Source organism: Rattus norvegicus, chromosome 14, assembly GCF_021556685.1.
Source record: "Rattus norvegicus strain SHRSP/BbbUtx chromosome 14, alternate assembly SHRSP_T2T, whole genome shotgun sequence".
In the NCBI taxonomy this organism is placed as follows: domain Eukaryota; kingdom Metazoa; phylum Chordata; class Mammalia; order Rodentia; family Muridae; genus Rattus; species Rattus norvegicus.
Window position 1 is genome coordinate 32,982,939 of NC_141547.1, and position 15,391 is coordinate 32,998,329.

At 47.7% G+C, this 15,391-nt stretch overlaps 1 protein-coding gene across 2 annotated transcripts in view; it reads right to left on the reverse strand.

Moving 5' to 3' along the window:
* Nucleotides 1–12,788, reverse strand: part of Kit (KIT proto-oncogene receptor tyrosine kinase) — an 82,647-nt gene extending 69,859 nt beyond the window's left edge. For both annotated transcript variants that reach the window (NM_001433901.1, NM_022264.3), the window contains 1 exon segment: nucleotides 12,664–12,788. In NM_001433901.1, the coding sequence (NP_001420830.1) occupies nucleotides 12,664–12,730 (67 nt within the window). In that variant the 5' untranslated portion in view covers nucleotides 12,731–12,788.
* Nucleotides 12,789–15,391: the final 2,603 nt, after the last annotated feature.

Consider the following 15,391-nt stretch of genomic DNA (forward strand, 5'->3'; position numbering starts at 1 on the left):
CCATCAGACAAATGACCTTTAGAACAAAGACCACAGACAAGCTGCCCTGAGCACATCATTGAGATGCTTCCCCGGGCATGCATCCCTTCAGAAAGAGGCGCATGACCAGGCATCCCCCTCAACACTGGATGCAGGCTGACTTTCAGCACGAAAAGGAAGTGATGGTGGAGAGTAGGTGAGTCCCTGTCACAGCCAGAATTGATTGGAAACGAGAGAGCGAGTTCTGCAAACAGATAACTAGCAAGGGGGAAATGGGTACTTACTCCTTCAAATCCCCAGCTCCTGGCACAAAAGAAACAGAGCAGACTAGTGGCTAATTTAAATGTCACTCACGGTAGAAAAACCAATAGAAAAACAGCTCTCAGAAAAGGCAGACAGGAGTGCTTCTAAAGGTATCTGTCCAAAGGCACCTATTAGAAGGACACTGTTGTCATGGCAAATACTTAAAGGTCTACTAAAGAGATACAATGTCTACCCAGCATTCTCTTTAAAAACAGAATGTGATCATGATCAACCACTCAATCAACAGTTTGCAGGAAATGCAGAGACTGAAACATGCTAATTGTTGGAGGGGTGCAATCAGCATAATTTGTACTGAAGTGACAGGGCAAACGCAGCCTCTTCCACAGGCACAAAGGCTGAATGAAGCCCCTCAAGAGGCAATGTGGGGGGGTGGGCGGGACCTCCAAGTCGAAGCTCCCTCTTAGCTTCAGTCAAATATTTACAAACTTGTTTATACTTTTATATTATTTTCCACAGGGGAAAGGTGAGAACTGAATATTCCACAGAGGGGTAGAGCTAGGATTTGTGTTCCTGCTTGAGTAAAGTGTCCCTGCCCCCGTGTGTCGGGAGGCTTGGGGGGGGGGGGGGCAGTGCAGTGATCGGATGTGACACCGTGACTGTTTACAAAAGGAAATTGGTATGTTAGAGCTTCCTACTGAAAATATTTATGGAGGAAAATTAAGCTTCATAGGAATGAAGTGAGGGGCAAGGCTCAAAGACTGGCCTTGTGGATCTGAGAGCTCACTGTGTTGTCCTTGAAATGCCACTGTGGAAAAGAAACATGTTGGTCAGGTGTGGTGACTCTCACCTGTGACATCAGCTTTTGAGAGGTGGGGACAGGAAGACCAGGAGTTTGAAGTATCCTCGGCTACATATTAAATTTGAAGCCAGCCTGGGCTACATAAAACAATGTCTTAAAAACACCAGCAGCAGTGCAACTTAATCAAGTTGAATGCTCCTCCATGTTGAAACAAAAATGGCTGCCAACATTTTCAAATAGACCGGGGAACAATAGAATCGGAGGTTACCTGATGCTTTTCAAAATGTGTTTACTCTTTCTTCGTCAAGTGGGTAGTAAATTTAAACATGATTATACTGAAAAGTTTTTATTATCAACTTGACTCAACCTAGGGTCACCTGGGGAGAGGAAACCTAGACAGAGGAATTGTCTTGATCCAGTCGGCCCGTGGATTTGTCTGTAATGCTTTTTCTATTTGCTGACTGCTGTAGGAGGGCCCTGGCCACTGTGAATGGTGTCATTCCTAGGCAGGGGGGTGGAGGGGGTGTCCTGAGCTGTGTAAGAAAGCAGGCTGGGCAAGCCAGGTTGGAGAAAGCCAGGAAGCAGTTCCCCTCCACTGTCCTTTCCTCAGTTCCTGTCTCCAGGTTCCTGTCTTTACTTCCCTGGACGTTAAACTGCTAACCTGTACAGTAAAATAAATAAACTCTTTCCTCCCCGAGTTGCTTTGGTCATGGTGTGTGTTACAACAAGAACAAAGCAAGTATAAAGAAGAACAAAGGTCTAGATAAACACTGGCCCTGAGATTCCCACCCCAAACAGTAGGTCCTCCTAACAACGCCAATTACCCTGGATCAGAACAAGCTGTCAAACAGAACAAGTACTTCAGACAAATGATTCTGTAGACCGGTAGAAATCCACAGTGCATGTCCAAAGCCAGTGATTTCATCAACAGTGCTTGAAGCCACAGGTCAAGCACCTCCGGCTTCCCCCTAAAACCTTCAACTGGGTCTGTCAGCCAAACGTAGGGGTGTCCTTCCCAGTTCCAGCTGAGAGGGGACTATTATTTGTCCCTAGATCCCTCCACGAGGACCAGATGTCCACTATCCAAGGACAGACAGATTAAAAACTTCTAGTCCTAATTCCCGAGTCTCAATTCTCAGTTCGGCAAATCCCATTTTTAAAACTGTAGAGCTGAGAGCTTAACACTTTCTGGATATCTGAAAGGCCATTCTAAAGGCTAAGGTGCAAAAATTAAATAAATAAACCTCAATATGGTCCCTCCCGTGCCAGTCCTCTGCTGGTACTTCCTCCAGACCAGACATGGCAACAGGAGTGGGACTTATGGGCCGTAAATATCTAAGCTGTACTTTGTCCCAGTACAGCCTTGTAGACTTTAATATGTGGTGTAGAACCAGCCCCTCTCCCCCACCCTCCTAAAGATCCAAATAGCATTTGAAACATCTCCCTCAGCTATGAAAAAGGAACATTCTGATATGTTCTAGAACAAAGGGTTCCAAATCTTCACACTGACAAGACATCATGGCACCCTAAAGATTCCCCAAAATCCTGAAGGGGGAATGACCCAGTGTTTCAATTCTGATTTGGTCCCTGTCATATATGACAGTCAAAGAGTCAAATGGCAATCCTCTGGGTCAACAACCAATGGTCAGTCCTTACTGGGAATCATCCCAAAATTCCCACTGACCTCCACTCCAATCTTGCAAACCCATCTCCTAGCCCTGACCTCCTAGTTTGCCCTCTCAGGCCTTTCTCTGCTTGTCCCTTCACAGACCAGACACCACTGGTCATTAAGTCTGAATTCAGTAGATTTTTGTTGAGAAGGGCCTTCATATTTCTTTCTTTACTCTTTCCCTCCCTGCTTTCCTGGGCTCTTGAGAGGAAAGGATTCACTAGAACATAAGTCCCAGATCTAGGATACTCACCCACCCAACTTTAATAGCTACTCTGTTTAAGAGCAGCAAAACAGAAGCGGACACTGCTGCTGTCCCCTGCGCTTCCTGTCTCAGAAGATGCTCCTTGCTCACTGGCACTCCCTCTCCCAGCCCCTTAAGGAGACAGCGGTTCTAAACCGGAGGATGATTTTAAGTAATGTCCCTTGAAAATGCTGGAAATGTAAATTAGGCAACACATTCAGATCTGAAGAAGAAACTCAGAACCCCTCCTGCATATGCTAGCTTATTTTAAAACTGGGGCGGTGGGTCCTTTTCTATCAAAGTGATGCTTCCTGGTTCTGGTTCAGCTGAAAATGTAGCTTCTATTTCCCTGCATTAAGCATACATATTATATGGAAATAAACACAAAAACACATTCAAGGATGAATTTGCTACTGGCTATTCTAATGCCTTCCTGTTAAGAAACCCCAACCTGGTTGTGTGGCATGTGCTTATCATCCCAGCACTTGGGAGGATGAGCAGAAAGATCAAGGGCTTGGGGTCCACCCGAAGCATAATGTGTAGCAAGCTAGCCTGAAACCTTGTTAAACAAACAGCAGAAACAAAAAACAACAGTCTACATTTACCAGTCAATCAAATATCACCCATTTATTAAATCAAAAACCTTTCCAACAGCAATAGAGGTTATCTGCCCTGACACTTAGGATGGGAGTGGAAACACATTTAGAATAACTCTACCCCCTAACACTTACCTCTACAATACCTGTCTAGTTTCTCTTAAGAGTCTGGGCTTTTAAAATACAATTCTATTCCCCTTTCTAAGCGAACACTAGCCTTGTAGAATAACAGCCAATGAACGCCACTACCCTGAACACTTCCAATATCCACAGTGTATTTCCCCCCTAAATCTGCACTGGATTCCATTCTTTGAATTCTTCCACCCAATATTGACTGGGTCACTGCCAAGGTCCATTGCAGCCACCCTCTCCTCTGTTCTCAGATATAGAGCAATCCCTCCACTTAAGAGTAGAGTATTATATGCAAATTACAGTGGTTTCAGAAAGTTCGGAAGTCCCCGGTTCCTCATCCTTTGAAACACCTGTCACCTGAGGCAAGCTGGATATTCTGCTTTACAATTAATTTAAAAGGCACAAGCCAGGAAGACAAGAGGACCCCTTTTCCATTTTTCTAGTGACCTGATAGGGCAAGGGTGAGGTATTATTCCCAGGCAAGGGTCAAGGACCTACATCTTCTCCTAGGTGGCAGTATTCTGCCCATCTTTGTTGGGTCCAAAGGCAATTCCAGTTTCCCGAACTCCAAACAAAATACAGTCCATATACCCAGAAACGATCTCATTCCCGGATATATGGACGCCTGTGACCTAGCATTCTTTCCAATACTGTTTTAGAGAGGAGGCCCGTCAGCACACCTAAGAGCCTTCTAGTACCCAGTGGCCATGGACTCAGACAAGAACCTGTGTACTCCAGCCCCAGCAAAGACCTTACGTAAGGTCTCGTTCATCCCCGGTTTTGCTGGACCACAAGAATTTTATTTTTTAAAAAAAGGCTTTTAAAACCTGTTGCATGCAAACCTACTCCTCTACTCACTAGAGGTTGGGTTTGTCAGTAATCGAAGAAGCAGCTCTTTGCCACCGTCAGGAGTTCAGATAACTGTAATCATGGCTGGGAGTAGCTTGCAGGGGGGTTGCGGGGAGGATTGAGGAGTGGTGTAATTAGCTGTGGACTCAAAAACAACTCCAGTTCAAACCCGAACTGGATTTGCATGATACATACACAGGCATAATCACATGCACAAGTGAGATGCATACTTTTCCATTTTTTAAAAAGTTATTTTTCTCTGAATAGGCAATTACTTGACCAGATTTCATTTAAAAAAAAAAAATCTCATCACATATGGCATTGTGGGAAATGCTTCAATTTCTGAAGAATTCTGAAAAATCCAGGTGCCCTAAAGATTAGGCCCTGTCACCTTGCACTCCATCCTCCAGAGCCTCTTTCTATGGGAGCCTCTTGGCTCCCTCAACACCTTGGCTGTTCAGGCACTGACTGAATCGCAGCCCGGTCTTTATGATTTATTTCAGGTCCCCGGAGGGCCTCTGAGCCCACTGAAGCCTTGTCATCTAACCCAGCTGTAAGGCGTATGACCAGACTGTCAACTAATCTGATGACATGTGACATTCCGGTGGGTCTGCCAAGCACTGAGGTCCCTAGAGCCCGGGACCCCACCTTACACATAGCTTCGTTCATTCTTACACAATGTTACTGATCAGAAGCTAGTGAGCGGGAGAGCAGTTTCTGCCACCTTAGCCCAGATCCCTGGTGGATCTACCGTGTGTCTTTGAACCATGACTGTGAAATGACCAAAGGCAAAGGGAGGATGGGAAGAAGAGTCATAGTTAAGCCACAGGATCAACAGAAAAGGACGGTGGTGGTGCCTCCTGCCTCCCACATCCCAGCCGAGCATCTTGCATTCAGCTGGGCTTTCTGCCTAGCCACAGTGTGGGGTGATTTCCTCACACACGAGACCCCCAACACCATGCCACCACCTCTAGGTGAGGATGGAACTCTCTAGACCTCAGACTTCCTCAGTTCTCTTATCTTGGCACTCCATTCACTACACAGCTCAGTTTGCTCTGTGGTTAGATGACCTATCCCAACAGATCAATAACCTATTTTTAGGCTGTGGCTTCCTCGCTGGCTGTTTTCCATGGGGGTCAAAAACCTAGGAGTCTTCACACTACATCTAAGAAACACCCCACAGCCAACAAGTGAGAAAACAAAAGTGTCGTTACTGTCCCGTCTCCAGATTACGTAATGAGGATGGTAAGACCATAAAAGGGACATCAAGCCAACTGAGTTAGGCAGGATGGGACCATATCAAAATGGCATTTGGCTTTCCCCTACCTCCCACAGAGATCCATTAACCAACTGTGGTAGTCTTTTTTCAGCCCACAATTAAAAAAATTTTTTTCAAAAAAAAAAAATTAAAAAAATTTTTTTCCAAAAAAAAAAAAATTAAAAATCCCAGTCTCCTTCTGAAGCAATGTATGCCATTGGCAGCTTGTACCATTCTAGTCAGAGACTATAAATACTCGAAGACTGACAGCCACTAAGCCAACCTCCCTTCCTTTATCATCCCCAGGTTTAATAAATCCAGTTTCTTTACGTTGCCCTCGAAGGCCTTGCTTCTCAAACTGCTCATCAGTTCTGTGTCTGCGTCTACACCCAAAACATCTTATTCACACCTCCACTGGACAGTTCCTTTCGTGACATCGCTCCATCCACCGTATGACTGGCACACACTTAACACAGAGCCCATCATAATCCCCCAAATCCTCTCATAATAGCGTCGAGCCGGAGTTCGAGACTTTGGGGTTTCATTTATTACTTATATGGCCCTGACCCGAAAAAGAATTTCACTGATATCGAGCTTTGTGTCTGTGAAATTGAGTCTGAGGTAAATGCAACCCAAGCCCTGTGGAGCCCAGCACATTACTTTTTCCCACAAAGAGCCTCTTCCTACTCTCAGCCTGTCCCGTGAACCCTACCCACCCGCCTGCCATTCGCCATTACTCCCAGGGACCTACATCAGCGGAACCCCAGTTCTCTTTCCTTCCTGGGTGCCAGGCAGATGCCGTCTTTATCCCCCTTGGGTCTCTAGGGCTTTCTCGATCATTTCCAGAATATTCCTAACCCACAGGGCTTCCCATCCCTTCGTCCAATAGCACTAAGAATGTAAATGATTTGTCCTCCTGTGCTGTTTCCCACTAAGACACACTCTTGGTAATAGCCCTTCAAAGTGTCCCCTTGAAGATCATTCGCAGTTCCCGGAAGGTAGAAGCAATCCAGGTGCCCACTAGCTGTGAATGGAGAAACAAGACACGGAGCTTACATTGAAGAGAATGAAAACTGGTCAGCCTTAAAAGGAGGAAACCCCGGCCAGGTATGGTGAAGCGTACAGGTCCTTCAGGAACCAGACAGGCAGAGGCAGGGTTGTTAAGGATTAAGAAGCCTGTTGGGTTAACATGGCAAGACCTTGTCTCAAAAAATACAAACATTTATTCCTGCCTTACACACACAGAAGACCCCTGAAAACAGCATGGTACTAAAACAAGCCAACCAGAAGAAGGCAGCCATTGTGGGGTCTGCCTAGAGTACACATACAGAACAGTCCAGTGACAGTACTAGCGGGGGTAGGGGTTTTCTAATGGGTACAGAGTTTCAGTTTTGCAAGATGAAGTGATAAGGCTAGGTCCATAACAATGGGAATGTTCTTAGTACTCTGAACTGTGCATTCCAAAATGTCAAAAAGGGGTCAATTTCTGGATAAACACATTTTAGTTTAAAAAGAAAAAAAACAAACAAACCCAAAATCCAAACAGATAACAAAAACCCCTCTCCTTCATCCTGACCTCCTATAATAAGGATATCCCACATTTGGGGGCAGGGCATGGCACTGTTCTCCATGCTGTGCTTAATTGGACAGAAGGCAAAGCAGGTGGCCCCAACAGGTGACCTTGTTCCCAGTCAAGTCCACCTTGGCCTGGCCTTCAAGGCCTTCTTCACAATCTGGACCAAGCTCAACACTAAATAAACTCCCTCCCTCCCTCCCTCCCTCCCTCCCTCCCTCCCCCCCTCCCCGTTCCTTGAGGCTAATCTAATCTGGGGCCACATTTCTACCTTCTTATCCTCCATTTCCGTGCCCTCAGCCACCTGACCAGACCGAAGACTGGATGGTCCTCAAGTCAGATCTGAACATCGTGTTCCACATCTGTCCTAATTCTTTCAACTATCACAGCGGCAGAAGCCCTGCTCCCCTTCTGTGAGGTACTGTGCCCTCTTATCTCAAAGTAAGATCTCCCGTGCGCATGTCTACCGCCCCCTAGTTCTGCTAATACCGCCCAACCAGACTTGAAGCTCCTGTCTTTGAAAATGATGGCCACCCACACCCCCTCCATGGGTATGCACCCCCAGCTTTACTCTGAGGGCGTCCCCTCCCACCGGAGCTCCTATCTGCTGTCCCTGTGAGGACCCAGCAGGGGATTGATAAACGTCGTTAAACTGATCCACAGTGTTCACCAGCCTTGCCTGTGTTTAAAGTGTGGTCCCGTGAGTGTCAGAGCCGTTAAAGCAGCGGTTTCCAGCCTGCTGTGGGTCGGAACCCAGCCAAGGGCAAGTTCACGAGGGCCCTGTACTCCTGGGGAAGTAGTCCAGGAGAGCCACTCCCATTTGGTGTTTTCGAAGCCACTTCCTTCGGAAGGGGGACCAGAGGAGGAGAGGTTTACCTGGATTCTCTCTCCCTAAACTTTTATCCCAAACTTTTTGTCTGCCCTTCGGCAGAAAGTCAAATGAGGGGATGTTGATTATAGAGATAGGGAAAAAGCAGCACACATCACCGCAGCAGATTAAAAAAAAAAAAAAAACTAGTCATTCATGACATAAATTTTATCTTAATACCAAAAAGAAAAAAGAAAAAGAAAAAAAGAAAAAAAGCCACAACAAGCAGTGTAATCTGGTTTGAGAGCAGTTGCGTTTTTTCCCCTAAGAGACTAAGCTGAAAGAGGGTGATAAAATCCAAGCATCCTGGAGACCACCCACTTCCTCTGAGGAGCTCCACGCTAAGCACATCTCATACAGACCCTCCAGCAACCAACCCCCAGCTTCTGCACCGGAGCCCCCATTACCCCTCTCCCCTTATACAGATGCGGACAGCAAACCTCAGAAGGGTTAGACATCTGGTCCCTGAGCACACCTCGGGTAAGTGGCATTCTGGGATTAAAACTCACAGATGTTAATTCCAAGCTCTTAACTCTGATGCCACCTGCCCTTAATAATAATAATAACAACAATCATCATCATCATCATCATCATCATCATCATCATCATCATCATCATCGAACTTAAACGTTACATTCTGTAGCTCTGTTGGAAGAAACCCAGCAGTCAAGGTGTGCATGGAAACATATACCATGGCCAAAGTGGAACACAGAGCACAGGATAGGTGGGGAAATGACCAGGTTGGACCATTAGTAGAAACCATCTCCCTTGTTTTCTAGAAGCATCCAGCCAGTCAAACAAGCATGCCCACGAGCTGGCTACTGGCTTCAAACTACTCCTTCTTTATCAAAAACTAAGGCAGACGATGACTCAGGAATCCCAGCCAGGGGGCCAGCCTTGCTCCCATTTTTTCAACAAGAGCCTTGCTGGATTAGTCAGTCCTCCATTCAAATGTCTCCCTCCCACCGATAACTCCCTTCCAAGCTCTGCTTGCCCCGTGAAAATATCGACTGGTGCTGTTGAAGCTGCATATGAAATTTTGCATACTTGGATCCCTATAAATGTCTTCTAATCCCACTTTTGGAAAAGTTACCACACATGACTACAACACTTTCTGCATCCCGGCCTGCCAACTCTTGAACCTAATTTCATTCTGGAGAAAGGAGACTGTGGCCTTGCCACCACCACTTCTAAGGGGCGGTCCCAGACCTCAATCTGGCAAAGAATTGCTCTGGACACCATGGCTGGTTTGGCTCATTTCCTCAAGCTCCTCTTTAATCAGCTAGAGGATCCTGAAGGAAATGACTCAAAACTCCTAAGAGTAACTTCTATGGACTGTCAACAACAGTGGCAGAACCCATGACCAAAACAACATCTGCCACTTCAGTGAGCCACAGGGAAGCCCACAAAATGCTTGGCACGTTGCTGATGAGAATTTCTTCTGGGAGTATGGTGAATGGTCACTGTATTTCACCATACTTGGCCACGGCAAGCAGCCACTGAGATCAGCCAGGTATCAGGGACAAATATAGAATGCTATCGTCATTTCTATTTGAGGGGGCTGGGAATGGTTTTCAACTTCATTTTAGAGATAACTTATCTTCCTGTCCCCCCACCAAAACCCTCATATGATAGTCTCGAATACCCCATTCAAGCTATACAGCAGTGAACCGTCCTGGCAAATTATCCCTCAAATTGAGAAGACTAACCAAAACATCCTAAAACAGGCAGCCTGAAGCCATCTTACCCAGATGAGCAGTCCTGGACCCCCAAAACCTCCAACAGGGCTGGACTTATTGTAACCACTCATTAAATACTTTTGTAAGTATCTTACTTTACAACAGACTCTGTATAAGGGATGCACATGGAGCTGAGCTCGGCTTCCTTCGCTGGCTGTTTTGGCCAAGTGACTTATCCTCCAATTGGAAAACAGTAGAGGAGAGGGAATAGACGCTGTTGTGGTCCAACCTCCTGTGCCCCCTGAGTACAGAAATGGCAGGCAAAGCTCTCAGTTCGAGGCCTGGCAGGCATTTGCTGATTGTGAAGCCCCACATATGCACAAAGCACATCCATGATATAATATGGAAAGCACACTAGAAAGCGTGTTGCACAAGCACGGCAGGCATGCCATTTATAACGTCATAGGAAAAAGGAATGTGTGGATGGGTGGGGAAAGCCCGGAATGGGGGAGAAGTTTAACTATTAGGGTCTATCTCTTCACACGGAACTATCAGATTATTTCCAGCAGGATCATAAACCAGAATGCCAGGTGCATGAATGACTAGAGGCTTGCACCTGCAGGAACAGGGGGACGTCTGATTCACTGTTCTAGGGCCATCCTGTTGAGCCATCCTGTTGAGCTGTAAATGCCCTGGAAGGAGGGGTAACTGCAAAGCAGGCACATGTTAGCCCTCCAAAGGCTACAACATAAACAAAAATACAAACTGCTTCCCGCTAAACCTAAGCCGGGAGCAAAACAGTAAAAAACACACACACACACACACACACACACACACACACACACCCCAAATGGCCCTTAGACAAGAAAGCAGCTTTCTGAAATTCTGAACTCCCCCTGATCCTTCATGATGCAAATGTTTTCAAGTACCTTCAGGGAAACCCAAGCCCCCCACCCACTCCCAATTTAAATGACCGCCCAAGGGCACACAACCAGGGAGGCAAAGAAGGTTAGAAACTGGGGTAGAGAAGGGAATTACAAACACACTGTGTGCCAGGAATCAGACCTTCAAATTCCCTTTGCCAAAAAGTTACTGGCCAGAGCACACTAACCAGGGGGAAAATGCACACCACTGACCCGTTTCTGTTTTCAAAAGGGAACTGTGATCTTTGTGGTGCTCCACCTTGGTCTAAAGCAGAACAAGGTGGAAAACACAAAGATCACTGGGGTCATTTTCAGCTAACTGGTCAAATACACCTAGGAATCTGAACACTCATTTGTGACCCCCCATGACCCCTCCCCTAGTGCAGAGGTTCCGTTGCAAGGCTTCCCCCACAGGAAAGCCCTCTCCCGGCCTTTCAAAAGCATTGAGGGAATGAGATCAGGAAAACGCAACCGCCAAACGGTAGGCTCAAAACAGGTCACAGAGATGCTGGCCATCTGACGCTTTACTCCAGCGCGCAGATTGTTCTCTAGTGCATCAGGGTAACCTTAAAAGGTTCCTGGGTTTTGTTTTGAAAATGACCTGGGAGAGAGTAAGCTTTCCGGGACTAATCAGGCAACCTGCACAGGCAGTGCACCAGCGACACCTGGCAAAAAGGGGCAGGGCTGAGGAGCTCCAGGAGCCTCAAGATCTGGAGACCCAAGTTACCCTCCAGAGGTAACAAGGTTTTCAGAACAGAAACAAATGCTATTTGCAGGACGCTTACTCTCACCCCTCACCCCCACCACCTAGCCTCCCTAGGCAGCCCTGAGTATGGCTATCACGAGGGAGAGGGTGTCAGGATCTCGGGATCCCCCGCAAAAAAGGCCACCTGCGATTACAAGGCACACACACTAAAACCAGAGGTTTCCAAAGCTGGAGCGGGCTGACTTGGTCCTGCTGCAGCCCGCACGAGGTGGCAAGAACAGCTGCGTCCCCGCACGCAGTCGCTGCTTCCCAGAAGCTGGCAGCCAACGTAGGCTACAGCAGCTCCCTTGGCGCGTGGCAGCAATGAACACCGTGCGGCTGCAGAGAGGGGCGAGTCTCTAGCACGAGATTTACAAAAGGAAAAAGTCTGCAACCTAGCGGCTGCTCGCCACACGCCCGGCTCAAGTTGTCCCCATAGCCGCCACCTACAGGCTCGTGGGGTCCCGCCCCAGAGCCTCACGCCGCGTGCTCCCCGTGCAAAAAAACGGGGGGGAGGGGACAAGCAAGCCCAAGATTCGTCTCCACGGGTGGCGCCGCGCACGACGAGAGCGGCTGCGGTTGAGCCCCCAGCACTGTGCACAAAGAGCGCCCGAGCTGGGGAAGCAGCGGCCCCGAGAAAAGGCTCTCCAAGTTTGCCCAGCGTGCGTCCGGGGACCCGTGGGCTGGTCCTCCCGGGCGCCGGTCACCCACGCGCAACTTTTAACAAAAAGGGAGCCGTGGCAGCACCTCACTAGGAAAGAGGACGCTCTCCCTGCGAAGCCCGAGGCCGCGCTTAGTCGGCACAAAAGCATCACCAAACTCGCCCGCAGCCTGCAGCCGCTGTCCCGGCTCCCAGAAGACCCTCGGCCCCGGGTCTCCATTGCCTGGGCTGCGGTCTCCCAGCTCAGGTGAGCGAGGCGAGCCACCGGAGTCGAGCGTCCGCCCGCCACCTTCGCTGTAGCTGTAACACACAGGCTTGGGAAAAGCCAAAAGCTACCACTCTGGACGCACCCAGGTGGCACCCCTCCCGGACCCGGGCTGCGCCCACAGGGGGTGCAATCCTCCTGCCTGCCGCTCTTTCCCACCTGTCTGGCCACGGAGCAGGACCAACAGGACGCAGAGCAGATCCCAGGCGCCGCGAGCGCCTCTCATCGCGGTGGCTGCGCTAGACTCTGAGCTCCTCTCTCTGCTACAGCTCTCGCCCAAGTGCACGGAGCGCGGCAAAGCCGAGCCCCCAGAGCCACTAGCGGCGCGCGACAGCCCCTCCTCCAGCCCTCCTCCCAGCGCGTGGCCACGCCCCTCCCTTCTCCCGCCCGGGTCGCACTCCCTCCCGCTGCCTGGTGCCCGGGGCTCTCGGACTGGAATATGCTGATTCCAGGGGCGCTGTGCCCTCTAAGACCTGGAGCCCCCATAGGCCCTCCACCCAGAATCCTCTCCCTCCCAGCGCTCTCCCTCCGTCGGTGGTTCTTCAGCCCGAGGCGGCTGGCTGACCACGCAGGTGCTGCCCGCGCTTTGTGAAGCCAGGCGCCACGCGCGCATTAGGCACGGGCCAGCCACCTGGCAGGTGCTCTCTAGACAATAAAGGACAACCACAGGTCCCTCCAACACTCTCAGGAGCGGGGAGAATATACTCGGCTAATGATGGAGGTGTTACTAGTCGGGATTGCGGGGCGAAGGGATTAGGAAACTGGGTCCCCAACATTTCTTTCTGTTCCTGTTAGTAGAGGAGGACAAATCAGGCGGGCGTCCCTGACCTCGGTAAAAGACCGAGCCCACGTTTAAGTAATTTTTCACGCTCAGTTTCTCCACCTGCTGCGAAACCTGTAAGAATACAGCTGATTTCTATTGGCCAGCGTGGACCTCCACCCAACCAAGCTCCTGCTGAGACTTGTGGAAACTGGGCCAGTGGAGTAAGAAGAGGCTCCCGGTGAAGTAGTTAGCTTTGAAATAATGGTTTTTAAAGCCCATTTGCATTTGGGTGCCTTTTCTTTTGTGTTATTATTTTTATCTCACCCTCAATCTCCCCCCCGCCCCTCGCGCCCCTTTCCCCACCTCCCTCCGACTCTGGTCCGCCTTAGGGGCAAGAAAAAAGTAAAATAATTTTCTTTTAAAGTTTTTCTTTAATGTGTATGAGTGTTTTATTTACGTGAATGTGTGTGTGCCACGTGTGTAACTGGTGCCCAGGGAAGTCAGAAGAAGGATGTCAGATCCCCTGAAACTGGAATTACAGATGTTTGTGGATCACCTTGTGGGTTCCTGGAGCTCAATTAGTCTTAATTTTCTTGTTCTTAACTATTGACCTATCTCTCCAACTCCTAAAGTAATAATCTTAAGACAGTTTCTACCTAGGAACATTTTACAGTCACCGTGGCTATCTGTGAGTGGACAATAACAATCTGCTCTGGAAAGGTTCTTATAGTTTTGTATCCCAGTATCCGGGTTTACAGTTAACCTCATGAAGCAGAGAGAATAAACGTTTATTATTGTGGATCTTAAAGCACACCAGGATTGCACACTTAGTAGTTACTGTTTGAGTGTGAGGCCTCATTCCAAGATTTTTTTCTGGTTACCATAAGTTTCCCCTACATATTCTTTATAATTTCTCTTGATTGATTGATTGGTTGATTGATTATTTATTGAAGGTGCCTCCTGTTTAGGAGTTTAAAGCAGGGCAGACACACAGCCACAAAAATGTAATAGATAGATAGATAGATAGATAGATAGATAGATAGATAATAGATAGATGATAGATAGATATTTGGATAGATAGATAATACATAAAATATTTAAATATTTTTAAGAATAGAAAAATAAAAGGGAGATATTCACCGGAAAAAAATTAAAAGCATGTGGCCTCTTTGAAAATATATATCTATCACTTCCCAGCTTTCTGGCACCATTTAACATTGAAGCCACCCTTTTGGATAGTGACAGGTTTAAGAAAACTCATTTTTAAAACTATTCACTTAAAATTCATCAGTCCTAGAGAGTGATCAAATGGTCCAGGTCTACAACTGCCTCTCCTGATAGCATTTGATTTGTCCCTCCCTTCAAAGCACACTTTGGAGCACCTACGGGGCAGCAAGGAAGAGCTAGGCCCTGCTAGTAGATGTGACCCCATGCTCACAATCCTCAGGATCTGAGGTGGGACCCACGCCCAACGTCCTAGTAAATTGTTCCGGCCATACATTTGCAGAGCGGCATCAAGTGACACTTCACTTTGGGGTTGGCCAAGGTAAGTGATTCCGCTCAAGCAGCCCCTTCTGGGATCCCCAAACACGTCTGGGACCTTGATTTATTTCTAAAATCCATCTTGGGTTAAGGAAAAGAAAAATCCACTGTGAGTTAAAAGATCAACATTATGCCTGCGAGAGGAGAAATTACAATTCTTCAATCAACTGACATTGGAGAAGCTGACATCTTCAGAAGTGTGGTGAAAAGAAACCATATTGCAATCTAATTCCAGGCAAGAAATTTCTGTTCAGAAAAATAAAAAGCAGAGTGGGGAATTAAATTGCCAGTCGAATTTACCACTCAACAAGCATTATTGAATGCCCAGGACTTGCCAGTAGGCACCAAAGCCTATACACAAATTAATAAGACAGAATGTCTGCCTGTAGGAATTCACCGTGTAACAGGGCAAACAGCCGTTCTGATAAGAAGCAATAACATCTGAGAACAGGGCTCACGTTGAGCTAGTACACTCCACAAGGCCATATTGGCTGGCAGAATATTGAAATCTTATTGTACTGATTTGTTTTTAAAAGGCATCCCCTGAACACATCCTAAGTGGCCCTTATTCCAGCCCACTCC